This window comes from Ictalurus furcatus, chromosome 4 (genome assembly GCF_023375685.1).
Source record: "Ictalurus furcatus strain D&B chromosome 4, Billie_1.0, whole genome shotgun sequence".
In the NCBI taxonomy this organism is placed as follows: domain Eukaryota; kingdom Metazoa; phylum Chordata; class Actinopteri; order Siluriformes; family Ictaluridae; genus Ictalurus; species Ictalurus furcatus.
Genome location: NC_071258.1, coordinates 31,453,703 through 31,477,923, shown reverse-complemented (window position 1 = coordinate 31,477,923; position 24,221 = coordinate 31,453,703). Strand labels below are relative to the sequence as shown.

At 40.7% G+C, this 24,221-nt stretch overlaps 1 protein-coding gene across 1 annotated transcript in view; it reads left to right on the top strand.

Annotated features, from left to right (window-relative positions):
• Positions 1-16,380, top strand: part of wtip (WT1 interacting protein) — a 42,325-nt gene extending 25,945 nt beyond the window's left edge. Inside the window, exons 3-8 of the mRNA XM_053623603.1 lie at positions 4,428-4,495; positions 10,900-10,962; positions 11,251-11,381; positions 12,909-12,960; positions 13,057-13,125; positions 14,281-16,380. Coding sequence (XP_053479578.1) covers positions 4,428-4,495; positions 10,900-10,962; positions 11,251-11,381; positions 12,909-12,960; positions 13,057-13,125; positions 14,281-14,433 — 536 coding nt within the window. The 3' untranslated portion in view covers positions 14,434-16,380. The remainder of the gene's footprint in view (positions 1-4,427; positions 4,496-10,899; positions 10,963-11,250; positions 11,382-12,908; positions 12,961-13,056; positions 13,126-14,280) is intronic.
• Positions 16,381-24,221: the final 7,841 nt, after the last annotated feature.

Below are 24,221 nucleotides of genomic sequence, written 5' to 3'. Positions count from 1 at the left end.
GTGAGAGCATGTGCGATTGTGCCTTGTGATGGGTTGGCACCCCGTCCAGGGTGTCCCCCGCCGTGTGCCCCGAGTCACCTGGGACAGGCTCCAGGCTCCCCACGACCTTGTGCAGGATAAGCGCTACAGAAAATGTATAAATGGGTGGATGCTTATATTAGGCAGGATACTATAAAATATAGCACTAAATATCCTATTATAAATTAGAAGAGTGCCTCAAACCTGGCAGATTTTTCAAACTTGCAACTTGACCTTAATTTAAAGGTTAAGGTGAGAGACAAGTCTACTGGCTCTATCTTTTCTTACAACTTCGTAGGAAATCTCTTGAAATTACTACAAAGACATTATATAGACACTAAGTCTTTAACTTCAGGCTATACTGTGTTTTTCTCCTCAGGATATGTCTCATTAACTAGCATGTTAAAAATCTCAGCTAATGCGATGCTGACAAGCGCTAGCCATTAAACACTTTTTCTCGAACACTATTTGTAGGGATGTAGAGAATGGCAGGTGATGTTACTTTTAAAAATGCAAAATATAAAACGTTCTGTACGTCCAAGCAGAAAGGCTTTAATACAAGTCTGAGTGGACAACATTTCCATAATATTTCATCATTTTAAGATATCATTAAAGGATTGTTTGCTCGTTTGTCAGAAATATGGACCATTTAAATGACGGCTATCTGTATATCAGGAGAATAAATATTGTTACCTCACAGCGCCAGAGTTCCCGTTTCGATCCTGAGCTTGGCTTACCATCTGTGTTTTGCATGTTCTCCAGTTTCCTCCCACCTCCCAAAACATGCTGGATTGGTCCCTAGGTCTGAATACGTGTGTGTATGGTGCTCTGAGATGGATTGGCGTCCAATCCAGGTTGTATTCGCCCAGTGCTCTGGGGTTTGGCTCCAAATCCACCGTGATACCGACCAGGACGAAGCCCTTACTGAAAATGGATAAACGAATGATGGCTACCAAGGAAGCCTTCACCCAAATGTACTACAGCGAACGTGACGATTTGTGACGAAGTGTCTGTCGTAGCAATATTATTGTGTTTCGAATATTGCGACATGTCGCATATGGCACATGTCTAAGATCAAGAGTTTTTTTTTGTAACTGTGTATATCAGAGAACTTCAGAGAAAGTTTATGGAAGAGTAGAGAAAAAGTAGGAACGAAGTGGAGTTGAGAGGACACTATGGACGTAGGATTTTGAAAAGACTGCAGGGAGTTGTAGAAGAATCAGGCTTCACCATCCCCCTCCCCCCCCACCTCTCTCTCTCGCTGTCTCTCTGTGGGGTGGAGGAGAGAAGGGGGTGAATGGGACCAGCCAGTGACCTCAGACCAAAGGAATGTCCCCATTTACTCACTCACTCGCTCACTTACTTTGCATCTTTCTTGTGTCTCTCTCCATTTTTGCTCCATCTGTGTCTCCTTCGCTTGCTCTTTCGCTTCTTCACGTATTAGCCCAACCTGTCAGCGTGTTACAGTGACTCCCAGCTCGCTGTACTGCACCTCGTCACGTATTTCGTGTGTCTGTACGTTTCACCTTCCTATCTTTCATCACCTTTTATTAATCAGCATATGTAGAACAGTTTTCGCACGCTATCTGTCGAATCCTGTCTCCGCTGCAATGTGTGTGTGTGTGTGCGGTGTTTTGTTGTGTCCAAAGCCTCAATCCGGATTCTCTGCAGCTGGCAGCAAACAGAGGCTTTCAAACAACACCCGCTCTGTAAGCCTGCGCCCATTAGAGCCCTCATTTATGGGAATTAATCACAGCCTCTGTTAGTAAACTCAGAGCTGGTGTCTGGCTGGTGTGTGCGCTTGCGTGTGTGTGTGTGTGTGTTGGGGTTCTGGTTGAAAGGGGCAAGGGAATAAATTTTGAGGTTTAAAAGAAAAGTAATGGGTCTCTCCCACAAACCCCAGGAACTAAAAGACAAGCTTGGCGGGAACAGTTAAACACAGACACAACAATCTGACTGATTTACAGACTCCTCCGTGTGTGTGGTTGGGGGGGGGGGGGGTATTGCTCTTTTTGTTTTGTTTTTTAAACACACTTTAGAGACCCCTTATTGCATAATCCAATTTAGTGTTTGTCCTATTAGCATTGCCATACTCTATTGTTTCTTAAGCTGAAGCATGCTACAGTCCAAATCTTAATCCCTCCCATCAGGCCAAAACCAAAATGCTGTCGATTTTGGTAAAATTGTTTCTATGTTGTTATTCCCATTCCTTTCGTTCAAGGGTTTAAAAATAACCCTAGTATTAACCATCAAACAGTACGGTTCTACCTAATTAAGTAATGTCACGAGCATTACCATTTGTTTAGCTAGATATGAAATAAGCTTAACCCTCTACTGCATGAATTATTACATTTACCTCAAAAAATGTGGGGGTTTTTTAGCGTTTTATTACTTCGATTTATTCAAGTAATAAAGATATATATTTTTTAAATGTGTAAATAATTTTTAGGCGGTGTAGTTGGTATATTGTTGCTGTATGGCAACAATGTGCGATGGTGGAAAGTATCATATAGTCAAAAATAGCTAAATGTATGAGATTCCACTTTAAAATTACAATTACAGCATTTTCCAGACTATAAGTCGCAGCGTTTTTTTGCCACCTAAGCACGTAAAAGTAGAAAGGATTTACAGTTGTAAAAAGTTTGTGAATGGATTTACTCACTCAAAATACATACTGTACAAAAATGAGATCCAAACATGTTTGGGGTGACGTATCTTTTTGCCTAAATATAGAAAAAATACTCATGACATTTATTTAAGTGTGAATGGTGCAAGCCCTGCCTCCCTTCTGTTTGCATTAGTTGCTGAATTGAACTGATTATAATGAGATTTCTGCTCCCAGGCTCACACTGATTGGCTGCTTTTGAGCAGAAAGACAGGGAACGAGACCATATCTGCAATCTCATACAAGTTGTAAATTCTCAGTGGAATGAAGCTATCGAAAATACAATATTATGTTCTCAGTATACTTTTTTTTTTTTTTTGGTATCTGTAGCATAGCAAGATTTGGATGAGATGGAGATCATCAGGGTTCTTCCATTCATTACCGCTGATGGTGGTCGTTTTGGTGTGTGTGTGTGTGTGTGTGTGGTTTGGTTTCTCATTGTTCTTCCACATTTAATAAACACACAGCCAGGTTGCTGATTCATGCATTAGGCTCACTGGTTTAATTGTCTGACTCATACACTGTGAATTAATTGTCTGATTCATGCACTATGAGTTAATTGCCCGATGTCCCTTAATTCACAGCAACATAATCACAGCTAACATAATTTCTCTTATAGTGTAGGGATTAGCTTCCTTCAACCTGCGCACTCTCTCTTCACGGCTGATCGCAAAGTTTCGCTCCAGAGTTAAAATAGCACCGGCACGTGTTATTGGCATGGAAACAAAATTTCTGTCACTCACGTCACTGTTGAACCGCATTCAACTCCAAGACCTAGAGGCAGATACACACTCCATTGGAGCTTTTTTTTTTTTTTTTTCTTGCCTTGCACACCTGATTGAACTTGCCAGATAATTACCAAGCCCTTCACAAGCTGAATCAGGTGCATGCATGCCAAGAAATCTTGAAAGTGGATCCAGTACATATGTATGGATTTTTATTCGAGATGGCATAATACTGTACACTGCAGCAGTATGCACTGTATATTAAATATTGTTCCTCAGTAATGTGTAAAATGTAAGGAGTATCATTGGGTATCCTATACTACACAGTCATGTGGCCATGCGTCAGTCAAAATGTCTTATGAACAGAGAGTTTCTTTACCAGAATTATGCGTCAGCTACTGTGACACAAATGTGTGATTATGTAATAAGATGGCAGACGAACCCTAACCGTAACCCTATTCAACCACGCAGTGGATTATTGTGATGGGGGAATCATTGTACTCTCACCTAACCCTACCTATCGTAACCCAAGGCATTTAAGAACCACGTAAGTACTAGCATACTGGAGTGGACAGATCATAAATTTACTGACGTAGTGCATCCCATAATGCTAATGACACGAAGTTAGACCTGATTTATATAGTTCGAAATTCAGCCCAGTAGTAGATCATCTGTCTGTTTTGTGTTCTTTTGCATACTCAGTACTACATGCTGTGGGGGGAAATGTCTCTGCAGAATCTGAGCTGTTGTAGGAACTCATGTAGTGTCTGTATTCTCCACTTTTTTCCATAAGGGTCAAACTTTTGGTCTTCTTTGAAGACTAACATGCCTCATACATCAGGTCAAGACATAACATGTCCTTCAGCAAAACTTTCATTAGACCAGACTAATGTCTGTTACTCCTGCATTGGAGCAGAAGAAGCGAGACATCTTGTGGGTGGGATATTATGGCTCTGGTTGGTGAGGTGAAGCTTGTTTGTGGCTGCGGCTAATCGTATGCTGTGTTTTTGTTTCTTCAGGGAGGAGACTGAGAGGAAAAGCATTCTACAATGTGAACGGAAAAGTCTACTGTGAGGAGGACTTCCTGGTAAGTTTGTAAAACCACTGCTCATCTGCACACCAGCTGAGGATTTAGCAACTCTGTTATATGGCAGTTTTGGTTTAAAAGCTTGTGCTTCTTTCTGTCTGGAAAAAATGTTACCTTTGAGGAGTGAGAAGTAACGCCTCCTTCACCAGCTCTGACAGGCACATAGGCCATACGTCCTTTACTGGGACTGACAGGCACATAGGCCACACCTCCTTTGCTGGGACTGACATACACATAGGCCACACCTCCTTTACTGGGACTGACATACACATAGGCCACACCTCCTTTACTGGGACTGATATACACATAGGCCACACTTCCTTTACTTGGTTCGAGGGGCACATAGGCCACGCCTCCTTTACAGGGATTGACAGGCAAATAGGCCACACCTCCTTTATTGGAACTGACCGACACATAGGCCCAAACTTCCTTTACAGGGATTGACAGGCACATAGGCCACACCTCCTTTATTGGAACTGACCGACACATAGGCCCAAACTTCCTTTACAGGGATTGACAGGCACATAGGCCACACTTCCTTTACTTTTATCAAGGGGCACATAGGCCAGGCCTCCTTTACTGGGACTGACAGACTCATAGGCCACACCTCCTTTACTTGCACTGATGGGTACCTCTTTTACTGGGCACATAGGCCACACCTACTTTTCTTTGATTTATAGGCACATAGATTACACCTGTTTTATTGGGATTGTCAAGTACAGAGGCCACTCCATCTACAGGTCAAACAAGCACATAGGCCACACCTCTTTCACCAAAATTGATGAGGTGGCACCTCTTTCACTGATGGTTTCAAAGAAACATGAGATCAGGAGATACACAAATTCAGATATATTTAAATATAATGATAATGTCTGTAAACGTGCACTAGTGATAAAGAGCTACATATGGCAACAAATTTTACTTATACAGACACGGCCAGATCCATTCAGCTGTGCGATACACACTGTTCTCGATCAGTGCACATGTGCTGTAAGTATTGAGACTTATGGCAATGCCTGAGCTTTTATACACTACCGTACAGTTCACCTGTCAGTATTCATGGACAAATTAACTCACTTCTGCTGCTTTTCACATCCCACATGGGATACCCCAAAGATTTGTACTTTCAAAACAGCTAATGCTCGAGTCTCACGCTTGCTCCAGTGGATATTCTCACATGGTTCCTATAGATTCGTCCTGTACTGTTGGTCATTACACTTCTGCACCTCAAGGTTTTTTCCTCTGGTCATCTCAGGGGGGTTTTTCCTTGCCACAGTCGCCTCTGGTTTGCTCATTAGAGATCTCAAGGTGTGTCTGGATTTCTGTAAAGCTGCTTTTTGACAAGATCTAGTGTTACTGTTAGCATTATCCAAATACAAGTGGATTTAATTGAATGAAATGTTAGCAGTAGGGATGGACGAACAGATGAGTTGATGGACAGATGTATAACTGGAAGTGTGGCTAGAGTATAAACTTCCTGAGAAAGAGAGATGGGGTGACAGGATGGATCTAGGCTGGACAGATAGAGGCACAGATAACAAGGACTGAAGGATGGATGGATAAGCAGATAAGAAGAATAAAGTGCATTTTGCGCATTCTTTAACCCTCATGGGAGAACAGATGTTGTGACTGGCTAGAATAGAAATCCACCCCCCTGCCCAATTTAGTCCCATTTCCCCCCATCTCCCAACAGGGACTAATTACCCTCCCCCAAGACACACACAATTACAGAAGGAGATGGAGGGATGAGAGAGATGAGCCATTCTTAGTAGACAAATTCTCGGCATTGCATGAGAAAATTGTCAGTAGTTTTTTTTTTCTTCTCCCCCTAAGGGCAATAATAGGAGCCCTGAGCACATTCTCTCCACTCTGAGATTATTAGTCTGACAAGGAGGGAGGGGAGTGTTATGAGGTCGAAATCCCTAAACCATAATCACAGTGGCAAACACAGAGAAGAGCTACTGCTGTGGACTCCTGCGCAAGCCATAAAATATTAATAAATCTGTTCTTCTTGTAAATTCTCCTTTTATTCTTCCAGAAACAATAACATTTTAGCACATTATCCAGTCTGTTTAAATGATTTTGTTTCTTTTCCAACGAAATGTCGCAATATACAACAATGCAAATATTGACTACTATACACTATAGGACTGATGGTTTCAAAATGGTTTCGTTCAACCATCATCATAAAATCATCATCCTAGCCTCCGGTTATTATGCGAGTTTATGTGAGAATTTTATGAACTTGTGTAGGAGTAGGAGTTTAGTGTGTTTACACACACTGCCACTCAAACGTTTTGAGTAGCCTGAGCATGGAAGAATAGTTTTTAGCATTTCTGGTGACATTTTGGGTAATTGGTCCATCTGTAATACTCTGAAATTAGAAAAGGATTAAGTATAAAAGATTGAGAAATTCCCCTCACACAATTTGTCCCACAGCTGACATTAACACTGAGTCTTTAAAATAAAGCACTAATTTACATTCCTGTTCAGATTTAAGAGCAGCCAGTCCTTAAGTAGCGTATTTTAGATTGTCATTATATGTAAGAAAACCGTTCGGAAAACTGTATGGGCAGGGTAATTATGGAAAATATTTCCCATAGATTTGTTATTTACTTATTAGCTGGATAATATTCTGGCTGGGAGCCGTACAGGAGAGGAGATTTGATTCATAAAGGTCAGTTATAGGGATTGGACTTGAAGGTAGCTGAGCATCTTTGGCGAATCTATAAGTTGTATATATATTGCACAGTTGGGGATTGATGTTCTTCTCATGATGATGTATTCTTTAACAGATAGTTGTTGGGGAATTATTGCCTTATACATTTAACTCAAAAAAAGCTAAATCTTTTAAATATGAAATCTATATAGATATTTTTGAGGGAATGGGTTGGATACCTGATCAAGCATTATGTATTTCTAGCATGGCAACACTAAAATTCCATCGCTAATCCTCAGTAAGTGATTTATCCTGGTCTGGGTCGTGGTGGAACCCGGTCCAATCCCAGGAGCATTGGGCGTGAGGTGAGAATACATTCTGAATGAGATGCCAAACCCATGGCACCATTCACACACACTTTCACACCTAGACGGGAGTTATCGTTGCTAGTCCACCTACTGGCTTGTTTTTGGGGGGGAGGTTGGAGGAAACCAAGGAACCCAGAGGAAATCCAAGTAGACACGGATAGAACATGTAGATCTCCAAGCTCAGGATTGACCCAGGGACCCTGATCTCTACGTTCATAAATCTTCTGGGTTTAAGAGTTTTAACCCCTTCTTGTAGACTTTATAAGTCTTGGTCATATGGTAGGTGTGTGTCCCCTTCCTCCTCCTTTTTGAATTAATTACGAAGATAATTGGCTCTGACACCAGGGGTCTGACAGATGGTCCGTCCAAAGTATACAAGGTGGTGGAGGGGGTTTCCTGGTATTGACCGGCTTGTTATAAAGCCCACCTGCTACCATTGAGCCCTTCCTCGCCCAGGCACCCGTCCACCCGCTCCAGTAGCACCTAGGATGGAATGTAACGATCAAGAAGATTTATGTCTTATTAGACTTTTTAGACCATATGGCAACTACGGAATACATTCCAACAATAGAAATCGAGGTCAAACAATGGGAATATGTTGTTTTCACAATTGTGGAATGCTCTATCAGTCCAATTACCGGTTCCACCACAGTGCAGCTTCTCCCCTGATGGCCAGAGGGCAGGCAGATGGTCACCCTCGAGGTCATTTCCTTCCTTTAGACGCTTGCAACCTGTTGGCGGAAAATGTCCACCCAAACAACAAAGGAATATGGATATGCATATGTGCTTGTTTGTTTGTAGAGCAGTGTTTAAATCCACCCATAAATACCATCGGCCTACAGCTAGGGGTGGAGAAGACTTTCAATAAAACATGATATGTTGAAAAAAACAGTAGTACTGTGAAACAACTCAATAATACTTACGACAGTTTTAAATATCAAAGCACAATTGACATTTTAGCATGTAATCTTCTGTTCCATATCAGAGTTTGTAAATTGTGGTAAAAACAATGACCCACGATATCTAAGAGAACTGTATTCTGACGTAAAATATCACAATACTGTATTATATCCTCATATCGCCCAGCACTACCGAAAAGCAATGCCTTCTTCATTGAGAGTTACTTTGGATTATAGCTATGGATTATGTACTGTTTGTTAATTGTTGCAGTATTATTGATCCAGAATGCTGCAATATGCAAAATAACCCATTGCTAAAGGTTTTTATTTTGTCTCTTATCTTATCTTATCTTATCCTGGCCAATCTCTGGTCAAGGTTTGTGAATGCTTGGATGTTTTTAAATCTGTTACTGATTCACTATTTTAAAAAAAAACAACCTACTGTACAGCTTTGTAGTTGTTCTCCGGGTCATGAGCAATGTAAATGAACTCTCCAAAGGTGGTCTAGCGTTCTAAAGATACACGTCAACCCCTAGTTCCTCAAACCAAACACTCGAACAATACCGTATCAGAGCTGATCAGCGTATAAAAAAAAAAATAAAATAAAAAAAAACTGTCCGTAGTTCAGCACCTTTTAGTTTTTAAAAACCGTGAACCATTGAGTATCTGTGTTACGTCCCCTGTTGTGTGCATTTCTGCTTTTGTGTCAATTATTTATCTGGAGAAAGGAAAGAGTTTTCATAGACCTTCACATGTTCGTGACGTGAAGCCATGGTTTGTCCAGAAGAAGTCAAGGGCGAAAACAGAATTTTTAAACGTGAATGGACCAATAAAAGTCTGAGTTTATTCTACCTGCTCGACGTTCAGAAAAGATCTCGGCTGTTCTGTGTCGATGTGAAGCACCACTGCGAAACAAACTTTATCTTATTTATACACGTGAACATATCATTAATGGCTGAGTGTCGAAAGTGCATCTCCATACACTCATGTTAGTTGCTCATATGGACCTTTTGTCTAATAATCGTATAATTATAGCTGCATGTTTACCAATTTTAGTTGAATACACCGCCAACTAAAGGTGTAGTCATGTGAGTCTCACCCTGGTTACAACCTTGTATCGTGAAAGCTACAGATTAGAGCCTTTTTTTTTTTACAAACTAAATAAATAACTGTTTGACGTATTAGGTCTATGGCTGGTCACCTAGTGTATGGCTTTGTCCATGTAGGGAGTGCTGGAGACTGCTCTCACGCTGTGCCCCAGTGCTGTCCCCAAACTATTTAACTCCTTCCTGTAGTCCATCAGAGACCAGCAGCACACCCTGTAGCCCGAGACAGTATAGCTTTTAGCAGGACAAGCATGTGGACCAGATCGAGATTATAATTTGCAGATTCTCCATACACCACAGGCCTCAGGACAGGTTACAGTACACGTACAAGCTACAAGCCACTTGTTGTGTTACCTTGCAGTCGGATACGACCTAAAAAAATCTGCCCACTCGGTCGTAATGAAGGACGTTCATGTGAACATAAATAAACTGATTTTATATCAGAATGAAACGGGTGGGTAATTCATTTAACGTTGTTAATGGACAGATGTTTCACAATATGAACGTTGGCAGTTACCCGTTTGCAGAAACTTAGCAGAATTAATGCTAGCTACTTCTTGCCTAAATTTTTACTTTATTTAGAGCCCTGTAGATTTGGCAGAGTTCTGTGTGTGATTGTTGCAGCCATAAATTCTTGCTTTTGCTGCGGTGCGACTTGCAACGTTTTAGCGCTTTTATTTATTTATTTATATTTTGCGGAAAACTACTCGAATTGGCGAAATTGCACTTGCATTAAATTGTCTTTCGCAGTGACGTTTGTTGGTAAACGAGACCTTTTAGCCGTACTCCTGTTCGAGGCACGTGAATCGAAGACGGCTTTGGCTGAACGCACGCCGTGATGACGTCACACGACGCGTCTCGGCCCGGATTTTTGAAAGATTGCAAGCTCCAGACCTATAACAAGCCGGAGCTAACGATGGCAAGCGGTGATATAAATTCGATTTATGCAAATGGAGAATTTCGACAGTTTGCCAAGTTTAGAGTAAATATTAGTCATTTATTCAGAATCTGAAATTGGAATTACTTTAGACGGGGTTTTTTTTTTTTTTTTTAATCTTGGAAATAAATAAGCTGCCAGAACATTTTATCTTCTGATTTTCATCAACACAAAACATCCAGTATAAACCTAATCGATTCCGAGGAGCTTTCTATTAAAGCTTGATTGTAGACATTATTCAAATTCAGTGCGCTTTATTGTGTAAAATAACAGCGTGTGGCGAGTCTTAGGCTTCCTGTCGCAATTGTGACAATTTCACAATTACTTCCTTACAATCACAGACTTATGAAAGACCTTTGATTCGATCCTTTATGGTTTCATGTCGGTGTATTAATCTGTGGTATTAATGAAGGCGTGTAACTGTGTGTTTTTCAGTATTCCGGCTTCCAGCAGACGGCTGAGAAATGCTTCGTGTGTGGACACCTCATCATGGAGATGGTACGTTTATTTTCTTCCTGTTTTAATGATCAGTATTCAGATGAGTTGCTTCAGTCGGCAGTGTAATTAACGAACATGTCTTAACAGATACACACACACACACTGTAACACTCTCGCAATGTTTTCTCACCATGATGTCAGTGAGGATGTTTTTCACAGTAACCTTAGAAAGCAGTGAAGGTTTTTGAACAACAAGAAATTTTCTTTCAGAAAACCTTATGGTTTGAGTGTTTGTATTCTTTATATGTGTGTGTGTGTGTGTGTGTGTGTGTGTGTGTGTGTGTGTAGATCCTCCAGGCTTTGGGGAAGTCCTACCACCCGGGTTGTTTCCGCTGTGTGGTGTGTAAGGAGGGACTAGATGGTGTCCCCTTCACCGTTGACGTTGAAAACAACATCTACTGTGTTAAAGACTATCACACGTAAGTGCTTCGTCTTCATCAGTGAGCGCTTTATCCCGGTCAGGGTCGCGATTTCAGACGTCCGAATCCATCCGGCTTGCCCCGTACGTGCTGTTTTAAACCGGTGCACCGTTTCTGATTGCTGTATATTTACACCGCTACCAAACACTCATCGGTTCAACACACAAACGCTGTAATGCTGCAATGTTTTTGCAATAGTTTTGGATTAGAGCCACTTTAAATTACACTGAAGAGTGAGTCAGTGGAGTTAAAGACTCCCGCTGGTAATTGAAATGTATCAGAGGAAATATTCACCAGGAGCTAAATCCGAGATTGCTTTCAAATTACGGTTATGTTGATCTTGCACAGCCTACTTGTATTTCTGGAATTTAATGTAAACTGTGCCGTCGTAACCCTCGCCTGCCTAGGTAAGGAATAAAACACTCGGGGGCATACTCTTTTAGGAAAATAATCAAGCATCAATGGGGTGGTGTGCGGCGTTTCAGTAACAGCATATCCTGAAGTGTTTTATTCCTCTTCTACCACAGAAGTTTGCCAGCAATTACAATTATTTATTTATTAAACCTTTTTTTTTATTGTTACAAAGTGATGAAAGTGGAGACTCCTTCCATAAATGTTAACTGAAAACTTCACCGTATAAATGATTATACATTCTTCTTTAAGTGTTGAATTTGTCCGTAGAGGATTTCGCTGAGTTTTATTTATTTATTTTATTTTATTTATTTATTTTTTGTCAATGTCGCGGCCAAAAATGCGTGAATTTGCTGCGTTTTTTTTTTCTTCTTTCTTCACAATTTGTGCTTCTTTTTTTTTTTTTTTTTGGCAGAAAACTACTCGAATTGGCGAAGTTGCAATTGCATTAAATTGTCTTTCACAATGATTTTTCGTTTGATTGGTAAACGAGACCTTTTGTTCGACGCACTCGTGTGACTCGAAGCGAGCTTAATGTGCGTCGTGATGACGTCACACGACGCGTGTCTTGGCCCGAATCTGCAGAAAATCTGCGGTGATTTTCCTCCGAAAAGTTCCCCCCAATGTTGCAGAGCTTGCTTGCTTTTGCATTCATTTCTTCGAACGCAAAACTGCAAAAAAAAAAAAAAAAAAATCCTGAAGGGACAGGTGAATGAACTTTTACTACAGAAACGATCACGTGATTTGAGAACGAGTGCATTAATATAAACCTGTGATTTGCAGCTGGAACTGCTGTCAGAGCTGCCGTGATAGAAAACGAAACAACACTGTGATATAAAATCGCTTTAAAAACGTATTTGAAAACGGGGAACTTGGCAACCGTAGCCTACTGTTATAATTATATAATAGGTGTAGGTGTTTGATCTTTGCTGAATGTTAATACTGTATAAAACTGAAATCTCATCTACTTTTTTAATTATTATTTTACACTATATTCCCTTTAAACATTTTTTTAAAAAAAAACAATTATTTGTAAAGCATGTGATGTTTTACCCATTTATTAAACATGATGGCTGTAAAAACTCTATATATGACTTATCTTTCTGCTTTTTACAGAGTCTTTGCTCCAAAATGTGCATCATGTGGTCAACCCATCCTCCCAGCTGAAGTAAGGGCTCTCATCACACACTCCTTCATGTTCAGTTCTCGCATCAGTCGTTATTTAGTCACTGAGTGTGTTTGTATGTATGTGCCCCCCCCCCAGGGCTCAGAGGAGACCATACGAGTCGTATCCATGGATAAAGACTACCATGTAGAGTGTTATCACTGTGAGGTAAGAAGAAAAGGATGTGCGTTTCCACCGCAGTAGTGTCCGATTAAACGCTCCTGATATTTTCAGACCGTGATCACGATAAGACTTCACTGAATCTGTCTTAAAGTCATGACTGTGTTTTTAAAAAGCCAGGAAAAAAAAAGCATGCAAAGCACGTGTGCATGAGCACAACGTAAATCATTCACCAGATTCCACTGTGTGTTAAACTTTAAATCGTGTGGAATTGAACGCCGTACCAGCGGTGTTAAACAAGTCCCTGCTAACAAGAGCCTTTTGATGGTATGAATTTCAATGTTTTTGCATAAATGAAGCTGTGTGTTCCCTAAAAAAAAAAAAGAGAGAGAGAGAAAATAAATCTGTCTGCTCTGGTTGTCAACATCATTGTAGCTTCATTTGACTGTGGGAATTATTTTCCTATTTATCTTAGTTAGTGTCGTTAGCATATCTGGGTGCTAGCATATCGGCGTCTCGTAGCCGCACGTCTCTCAGTCGTGCTCAGGGTGAAGCTTTAGCTTTCGCTACGGTGTGATTTCTGCTTGTCATAACACGTCGCTACATCGCTTCATTTTCATTTGCATAAACTTAAAACCCGCTTTATCGTACCCTCTGGGCGAAACACAAAGCCTTCAGTCGCTGTAAATAACCAAGATGTAATAAAAATGAAGGATTTAAGACTGTTTGCCCTCATCGACCTTGGGTTATAACCTGGAGTGTGTGGTAGAATTTATTTTCTGTCCTGTTCTCGATTCTGATCGGTCAGAATTCATTTCCTGTAACAGAAGCTCTGACAGTCGGCCGTGAATCAAATCAAAGGCGCATGTTAATGCGCTACTTATGTAATACGTTCTAGTTTCTGTAGTAACAGCTTGCCACCTGTATAACACCCTCACGCCACCCCATTGTTGATCATTGTCGTATAACAGCACACTCGCATGTGTTTTATTCCATACATATTCCTCTTTTACTAATATTATCATTAAATGAATATTTTATACATGTTAATGTTGCATAGGAATCCACTTTCTGATTAAAAAAACAAAAAAAAACAAAACCTGAAGGACTTAAATCGTTACAGCTGAACTCATCTTTGTGTGTGTGTGTGTGTGTGTGTGTGTGTGTGTGTGTGTGTGTGTGTGTGTGTGTGTTTGATCTCAGGACTGCGGCCTTCAGCTGACTGATGAAGAGGGCCACCGCTGTTACCCGCTGGAGGGTCACCTGCTGTGCCACGCCTGCCACCTGCACCGGTTAAAAGCTTCCGGTCCCTCGCAGCCACCGACCAGCTATCCGCTTCATGTCACTGAGCTGTGAACACACACACACACACACACACACACACACACACACACACACACACACACACACACACACACACACACACACACAGAGCAGACAGTGCCACGAAGAGAGACGTGTGTGACGTCCTTTGCTGCTCCAACCATCCACACCTTCACTGAAAGAGGCGCAGACAGACGGGAAACACACTCTCTTTCTGTCTCTCTGCAGCTCCACCCTGGAATGATGTCACAGACTCGAACTTTGACCCCCTGGTCCCACTTACAAGACACAACCAGCATATACAGCTACATTCCGAGAAAGGAAAAGCCTTACACGTGGCCTTTCGCTGAAAATCTCGCACTTAACGTTGTTTTTTTTGTTTTTTTTTTCACTCATTGCCTTCAAGTTGCACCATTAATATCTGTACGTCGTTTTGTATTCATATATACAGTATGTGTGATGTGATGTGATGTGGTGTGATACTGGTAAGGAATACAGATCCTTACAATGTGCTCACACTAAACACACACACACAGACATTACAATTTGTGTGTCAACATGAGCAGCCACACTCACAAATTGACACACATACCGCCTTAACATATCATATTTAACCCTATTGATATTCAGAGACATTTCCTTTACACGAACGTAGAGTTTCTTCATTTTTGTTGGAGTTTCATTCATGTTGGAGTTTCAAGCGCTTTGACGCATCATTTCTGAGCTGGTACGAGACTCCGACACTGGTTTGTCTGGGAGGACTCACGCCGGAGATGTGCTGCAGCCGGAAGAGAGGATCTGATGTTTTTCACTCGTGAGTGGATCTGATGTTCTGCTGAAGCTCAAAGGTGCTGGTTTCACCGGAGTTCCACAGGATGGAGGGGTGTATGTGAACATTCCCAGCATGCATCAGTGGCAGGGCCGTTCTGTATGTGGATGTTTGCTTGGCCTTGACTGTGTGTGTGTGTGTGTGTGTGTGTGTGTGTGTGTGTGCGCGCGCGCGCGTGCGTGTGTGTGTTAAAGGTTCAAATGTAAACGCTAATGGCAACCTGATGACAAACCAGCAAAGTCTCCTTGTCATGGGTGGGTGTGTGTGTGTGTGTGGTCTATCACACACATACAGGAGCCCTGCTGTAACACTACTGAGTGGACACGGGCAGGCTAAAACCAATCCTGTCTCCGACATCATCATTTCTAACACACACTTCCTGTAGAGCGAACAATTCCACTCAAAAATGCACAGAAAGTATTTTTCTTTTTTTTTTTTTCCTGTCAGAAAAGATGAGTCCCGTTCGGAATTCCACACCACGCTGATATTTTTTCCTCAGATCATTCCCAGGTCGTTTTACCTTTACAAAACTTCACACTATTTCCTCTCCATGATGTCTTAATACACTTAATACAAAAAAAAAAGTACTACTATTTGATAGAACACGGATAGATTCCCTGTAAATAAACACCGCTAGCTTTTATCCTCCGCTTCGATCCGACACGGCGGTGAGCCGTAGCTTTGTTTCTCGAGTGTAGTTCTCAGAGCACGTATCTCACATTCTGCTTTTTGTATCATTCGATGTTTTGATTCCTTAGATATTTCATAAATAAAAATAAAAAAAAGGAAAGTAGATTTATTTATCTAAACACGAAAAAAGGTTTAAAGTTATTTAATGTTATAAGAAGTTGGGACGTATCATTTAACCGTAGATGAGATAATCTGCTTTTTCAATAAAGTGGTTTTGTAGTTAACTTAATCCTGCGTGTTTTCAGTTATTGTCACGGAATACAGGTGTGTTTTGTACGTCAGCTTCATTCAAACCGGTTGTGGCACTGGCACGGTAGTGTGTTACTGGGTTTTAAACACTGCGTGTTCTTACTAGCTACTTTCCTAAACACCTCGTCAGTCTTATAGATTATGTGTTCTTCATCCTCAACTAGATATGTGCTCTGGACTGGTTTTCTTTTTCCGACCAATCCCGCCTGCTCCCTCATGAATTCCAACCAATCCCACAATATCACAAAGGAATCCTGCCCACTCCCAAATAAATTCCCGCCAATCCCACCAACTCACGCGGATTATTCTGGGATTATGATCAACCCAGCAGTGACACTGGGGTGTTTTAAAAACCCGAACAATGCTACCACACATACTACCATACCACTACCAAAAGCAGTCTATGCATTAGCCCCCTCTAGAGGCCTGGATGTGCCAGAACCACATTGCCTCATTTCCTAACCTTTTACTACAGAAATGATAACTTTCAGTACATTATCACTGACATAATCACAGGTTTCTATACTAACAGCATTCACAGGGACATGTATGGCATTTGATGCTCCATATAATCCGAAGTCTGACTATAATAAACTGATTTTAAAATGTGTTCTCGTTAACATATTTTACTATAAGGAGATATTTATTTGTTTTATTTGTAGCGAGGAGTCTCCAGTGTCAGTATTTTCTAACAGTCAGTGATTAAGCAGTTCAGGGGAAAGTCATCAGGAAAGAGGACTATGGGATTTATGGTTTCTCGGTAATGTGACACAGCATTTTTTGTTTGTTTGTTTGTTTGTTTTGTCTTATTAACTAAAAATTAGACTGGTGAAAACAACTGTTTACAGTTTTGCTAGGTTTTACAGCATAAGTGATCGCAATTACAAACGTACAGAACTTATCAGATGTAACTACAAGCTGATAAACCTAGTTATCATACTTTAGATCATGAAGAATTGCAATCATCTGCAAATTGCTGTAGTATAAGAGGGGGGGAAAAACCTCTTGGGGGTGTGCTGTAATAGGGTGTAAGAGTAATGATTATATTCCTACTTATTATTTTCCTGTAACAGTACACCCCCAAGCGTTTTATTCCTTACAAAGCTAAGAGTATCATTAGATCGCAACATTATAGTGACAGATGGCTATGACGGTAATTATTTAGCTTATTACAGCATAAGTCCATCTAGACACTCTAAGAATATTTAACAGTCCCGTGTTTTATCGTTCTCGTGTTTTCTTTGCGAGGTTTCCAGTTATGAGTAAAGTCCTTTTGCTATGAGAAGTCCCTAAAAGCCTGGTGCCATCGGTGAGATCAGAATGTTTACTCAGCGGTGCTATTGCTCCATATCGCAGTGTGTGCTATTACGGGCTCTAATCACGGCCCTGCACGCAAACAAACCCCTTTCCCTCAGCACTGTCCCAAAGGGAGGCAGAGATAACTGCTAGCCCTGCCCTGATGCCAGATAAACACCGTCCCTATGGATTTAGCTTCACCAAAATGACTCGCTGGAATGGCCTCAGCTCGAACTCTGTGGATCCAGAGGTACGAGTGGAATTAAAACAGGACTTGTCCATTTTTAGGCCTGAATAGATTGCTGAGTCCCAGCAGATGGACAAGAAATGAACGAGGATCAGTGGGCCATAGAAATAAGTCGATGTCCTGCGACAGAAAAGACTCTATAAAGGGGATCGTAAACAAGGCAGGAGGTTAAGATGTAATAGTATGGAGGAAACGAAAAGAGCAGAAAGAGGTGAGAATGAGACTTTTAAGGTTTTATAAAAAAAAAAAAAAAGGATCTAGAAGAGTCTTGAAATTGAGGTACCACCGATATCACTAGAGATGGTGTAGAAAACAACTTTACTTACAACAAAAGCATATTTAAATCTGGATGTTTACATTTTTACTGACATCCATGAATGAAATTGAAGTCTATCTGGATATCTTGTTCAGCCGCCATTTATTCCCATGTAATACGTGCCAATAACATCTTACGTCTTACAACTCAGTTCAGGACAGCCCGATAATTATTTCCTTGGACATCACTGGTCTCTTGGAAGGCCTTCAACGCTTGTCCATCAGAAGACTTGGATTTACCTTCAAAGCCAGCTCCTCTGTATTCACCACAGAAATGGAGTTCCCTTCCCAGCAGGACATTTTTGTTTTTGTTTTTATTCTGCCAAAAACCACCCAGCTGGACTAATCACAAGCCTAGGCGATATTAGCCACATAGTGACGCTGACTTTGACGTAACTTGCGTAACCGCGCAGGCCGTGGGAACTGGACGCAGAGCTCCACTCGGTGTAATGATCTCGGACAGATCTCAGTGCCAGAACTGGGCAGTGAAGAATTCTGTAATGTGGCGGTGAGTCTGAGAACAAGGCCTCGGGCAGTTTATGAGAAATGATTTTTGGGTGCAAGTTGTTTGGATGAATTGCATCATTATAAAAATTGTATGTTTTTTTTTTGTTTGTCACCTCGTGTTGAATGATTAATGATTGCTGAGGGAATGTAATGAGAAAAATGGCACAAACAAACCTCATTATTTCGCACTTTATCCTAAATATAGGTGATGAGCCAAGACAAGTTTGAGGTCCAAAGTTTGCTTCTGGACTGGTCTTAATGCTGTGAACAAGACAAGGAAGGTCAGGGGTTCAAGGCCTGGTACTGCCAAGCTGCCATTGTTGGGCCCTTCAGCAAGGCCCTTAACAATCTTTGCTCCAGGGGCGCTGTATCATGGCTGACCCTGCGCTCTGACCCCAACTTCCTGACATGCTGGGGTATGCGAAGAAAAGAATTTCACTATGCATATGTACATGTGATCACTAAAGACTCATTAGCATTAGCATTAGCATTATTGCTACCAGTTCAACATCACGCAAACTGAAAGACTAAATCAGCACACCTTTTTCTTAGGAAGGCAATTTCTACATAACTGTCTGCCAAAACACTCAGCTGGCCAAACTCGTAGACTCTCTTCGTCAACCGGTAGGTTATTTATTACAGCTTTGTCATTACTTGTCGATCAAAAATGTGTGAGGATTTCTAATTGCTTTGCTGCTGTAATATTTTCTTAATAATAACTCGTCTACAATTAGTCTACGATGTACCATTAGTAGCAGTCTTTACATGTTACCAGCTGGCAAAGACGCTCTCCCGGTTTGATCAGCTTGTGCTTGTAGCTGCTCAGAACATGCAGGATTTTTCAGCAGGGTAAATCAGAGTATATATATATATATAATTACACATCCAACTTGAATTCAAATCATCTGAATCTCTTCTAAAGGACAATTCCACCTCCAAATATTATCTCCAAGTATACAAGTATTCACCTCCTACCTGAGATGTTTGCTGTTTTGACACCCAACTATGTTTTGAGACTGTTTCAAGATGGCTGTGATGCCATTTTGTCGTTTTTATATAGCTAACTGTGTGACATACCACTGTTAACCACATTTGTAGCTCAATTGTAGCTCTAAAGAAGCAAACTTCAAACACCGAACATGCCTTGGCTGATGCATTAGGGGTTAAAAGATAATTATTCTTGGTCTCAGCATATGAGTCAGCAAAATGATCCAATCCAATTGTAGACAACGTCTATGCCTCCTCTCACAACGTTCTTTTACAAATGATTTGACAGACACGTTCGGTGACAGCTCCCACATTCAGGTTCTTAAGGACACTCCTGAAGGTACATCATGTGCTGTTCATTTTCATGACGAACAGGTCCTGACTGTAACACTTTTACATTCAGTAGACACTGTGGCTTTTTTAAATCTATGCATCTTTATGAATCCAAGTTATCACTTTTATTCAGAGAGGTTATACGGAACGGTTATTGTACGTTGCCATGGTGACCAGCACTGAGACATTAGACATAAGCTGTGTGTTTTATTACTGTTTTTAACATGACCTCGTTCACTTTCGCCTCACGGTCTGGAAGCGTATAACACTTTTGTTCCTGAGTGGTCATAGCAGGAAGTGGTCTTAATAAAAACTCACTCGACCTTGACAGCAACACTAAAAAAAAAAAAAAAACAACTGAAGATGTTTTTGTACAGGCTATTCCCTTTTCCTCTGAATTACACTATGTAGAGAGTCCTATCAGCATACTAATGAGGTGGATTGCTAACTAGCTAACAATAAAGCTAAAAAAAAAATAAAATAAAAAGCTGTCATGTATTAACTAGTATTAAGTAACATGTTATATATGAAGAAATGACTTTCTCTTTACAGCTTAGACGCAGAGTAAAACGATTCCTGCTAAGCCTTATAGCCAGTTGTTTACCACAGAAACAGCCATTTTGATCACGTTTGTTCTCAATGGAAAGATTTTTTTTCACATCATCGTTGTGAGACTAAACTTTTAAGAATTGTTGACAAAAACTCGGCACTTTGAGGATTCCACGCTGAATAAAGTGTTGTAAGAATTCATTCACAGCTAGCATTGCTAGCATTGATGATAAGTAGCTAGATAGGTAGCTAACTGATATCAGGTGTGTATTATTTTATACTTATAAGAGTTCACTTCCATTCATTGCTTTACAAAATGATCAAATTGTGGATAGGTGATAGAGTTTTATCACTAGTGTTAGCATCCTTTTGCTAACACTAGCTAGCTGTGAGAGTTAATAATAATAGAATGAAGAGCGTTTTTGTTTGTTCAGTGTTAGCTAAATGGCGTTGATGCTAGCAGTCGATAAGGTGGAATGAAGCGCCACATGATCTTGAGGTTAAACTCCACTTGCTGGTTTGAGAGTCCGTCAGATCAGCTTCAGATAAGGAACCATTTCTTCTTACTGTGGTTGCAGATTATTTGCCCCTAAACGCTATACAAACTGTGTCTTTGATTCCTTTGAAAGTGGCTGTGAAGAGCACCAGTCTTTAACCATGAGCTACGTTCATAGGTGAAATTCTAACTATAAACAAATAGTATTTCCTCTGCGTGTTACAAAATTCCTTCCCGCAATCCCTACTGACTGCTCCATTGTTTCATCGACTCTTCTCCTTCATCCACAGGAAAGCTATGAAAGCTGAGGTAACTCTTTTTTTTATTTAGAACTGTGACACAAAGGGATGCTGCAAAAGCTCGTAAGCGTTCGTTTCAGCTGTTCTTCTTGTTGTAGTGGAAGTGCGAAGGCTACTTCCTGCAGCAAAAAAAACCCAGAAATGTGAAAAGGGCACATTGCATCATCTTGCAGTGCCTTCTCGGTAAGTTCAACTCTCAAAGTCTTGTCATGTTTACTCAGTATCTCGAGTCTTGAAAATTTAATCTAACGAACTATCAGAATTGCCCCGAAGAAGGCGACTGGGATTCTCTTAAGCAGAAGACATCCAAGACTCATAATAAACAGTAGTGAAATGCAGCCTGGGATCCAGATAGTTAAAAGGAAACGATACTACATGATTGGCAGATTAAACAAGGTTAGAAACGTGGTTAAGATTTGAAAGACCAACTAGTGAGTCATTAGTTTCTGACCAATTTCATTAATAAACCTACAGAAAGTCCCAGCCGCGCTACATTATTGTACAACTCATGACGTAAGAAGGCGCGACGTCACACGTCGTGATCTACGATGGCTTGTCGAGGGCAATGTTTAAGCCAGGAAGTAAAAGTCCAATTTCATTACATCTTCTTTTCAGTGGTTCTATCAAAATCACTTCAGAACAAAATCAAAATAATATGCTCTTGAACTGAACATGAAAAAAAAACAGTACAGCTCAGTTAGGCTGGAAGTAAAAAAGACTTGTTGCCAGGCAACAGGCTCCCTAAACCGATCTCAATCTCTGTCTGCTTCAGGATGAAAAAATAATCTATTATAGCTGCTATTAGTCTCACTTTATGGCTTTATCTCTCCGTCTACATTCATGACAGTCACTAGACTCTATTATAGTTATTTGTATCGAGTCGTACAGTATCCACCCCCTTTCTTATTTTGATATAGTAAGAGGAATTTAGCCGGGGACGTGATGTTTTCCAGATGCGCTCCGTATTGATTTCCCTTTCTCTGAGGAAGCCCTGTCACACAAAATAGCTTTGGGATTTGAGAAAAACAGAAAAGAGGTGACCTTCGACCTTGTGTTCCACAGTGGAAGCGCTGGGAAATCAGCAAGAGGAAAGCCAGAGGCTTTCCAGGGAAAAACATGGTGACACCTGGTGGTCAAAAGTGGAAGCTCCACACCTCCTCCCCCCACCTCATAACTGTAATGCAGAAAACCTGGAAAGTCTTCATTCTTCTCCACAAAGGGCTTTCGTTCCAACCAAACAGGAGACACACCTTTTTAATCAGTTCATTTGATCGGCAATCAACTATCAAGTGTACCTCCTCCTATTTTGCTGGAATGAAAGCCTGCAGCCCTAGTGGTTAGTACGTTTGCCTCGCATCTATGCGGTTGGCGGTTTGAATCCTGTGCGTCAGGGGTTTCCTCCAGGTTTCCTCCCCCAGTCCAAAGATATGCGTTGTAGGCTGACTGGCATTTCCTAATTGCCCCGAGTTCCTTGGGATAGGCTCCAGGCTCCCTGCGACCCTGTGTAGGATAAGCGGTACGGCAAATGGATGGATGGATGGATGGATGGAAAACCTGCAGCCCTTTGCGGATAAGATTGAAGACGCCTGTGTAAGACCAAGCTAATAAATTTAACTATAAAAACAGGACCAAAGTCAGTGGTGTGGTGTAAGGTGGAGCAATGTTATTACGTTTTAGTGTTTTTTTCAGAGCTCTTCCCAATGTTTTACGGCAGTTACTACAATAGCGTGCTGGACAAAGATGTCTGGTTCAACCTGATCCCGATCTGGAGTTAGTTCGTTGTTTCAGACTCCATATTAGTGTAGAATTCGAAGCTTATGTCAGGGGTGTAACTGAATGCAACTAAGTGTATCTGTATCTGTTTAGTGCTCCAAATATTCGTATCTGGGTTAAATATGAACACTACCACAACGCCCCCTGGGGGAAAAAAACCTGAGTTAGAAATGGCAGCCCTTTCAACATGGTGTATGAATTCAGGCTCTGAAAGTTCCTCAACCTCAGCTACATCACTCTAGTTCATGTTATTGAACGTGGTCTTTGTTTGTCCTTCGAGCTTTATATCTGATTGGAAGAAGAAAGAAGTGTATTCATATTTGGTTACACCCCCAGCTTATACACAGAGTACGGGCTACGCACTTACACACAGATGTGTGCGAAAGAAATGCTGTAAAGCAAAGACATCTTCAAAGATAATGAAATAAATCATTTCTACATACTAAAAATGGCTGAGCAGTAAATAGTAATAAACCACTGGCATCCCTTTTCTAAGTTTTTTTTTTCCTGCATTTAAAATATTTTTTAAATGAACAGAAGATAAAAAAAAACAATTTTTAAAAAGAAAGAAAGTAAATGTTCAGTATCGCGAATGTTTAATATTCTGCACTATTTCTAGCTCCCTATTTAAATGTGTGATATTGACCATGTTCATTAACTTTGTACAGCAGGACAGTATTTCCTCATGTCTAATCTCTTTTGTTGAAGCACGTGCTCAGGCGACACTCCAATGGGTTTGATCTAAAATGGATCATCAGGTTTTACACAAACTTGTAGAGTCCATGATCAAGTGCACGCTCTCATTAAAGCAAAAAGGGGACGTACCAAATACTAAGAAGCTGTAAATATTTCAAAGCATCTGCTTTTCCCTTTTCACTCAAGCTGTTAGTAATATATCATTTGCAATGAAAATTGCCGTATTAAATTAGAAAAGAAATAGACGCGAAATAGAAGCGTTTTCACAAACGCTTGCAGATTTTCATGCCTGTGTGTGTGTATATATATACATATATATTATATATGGTTATGATCTATTTGATATTCCCCACAATTACTGGTCTTCCATCTTCCAAAGTCCAATTTAACCCCCATGGTCATAAATAAATTAGTAGCAAATCAGATCTTATATTATCAACAAAAAGAAAAACCTGTTTTCTCATTTGCAATTTATTGCTGGTTTAAAAAGGAAATTGCACCAGCTTGCACCACTTCTGGGTAAGTTCAACTCCCAAAGTCTCGGTCCTCCAAAAT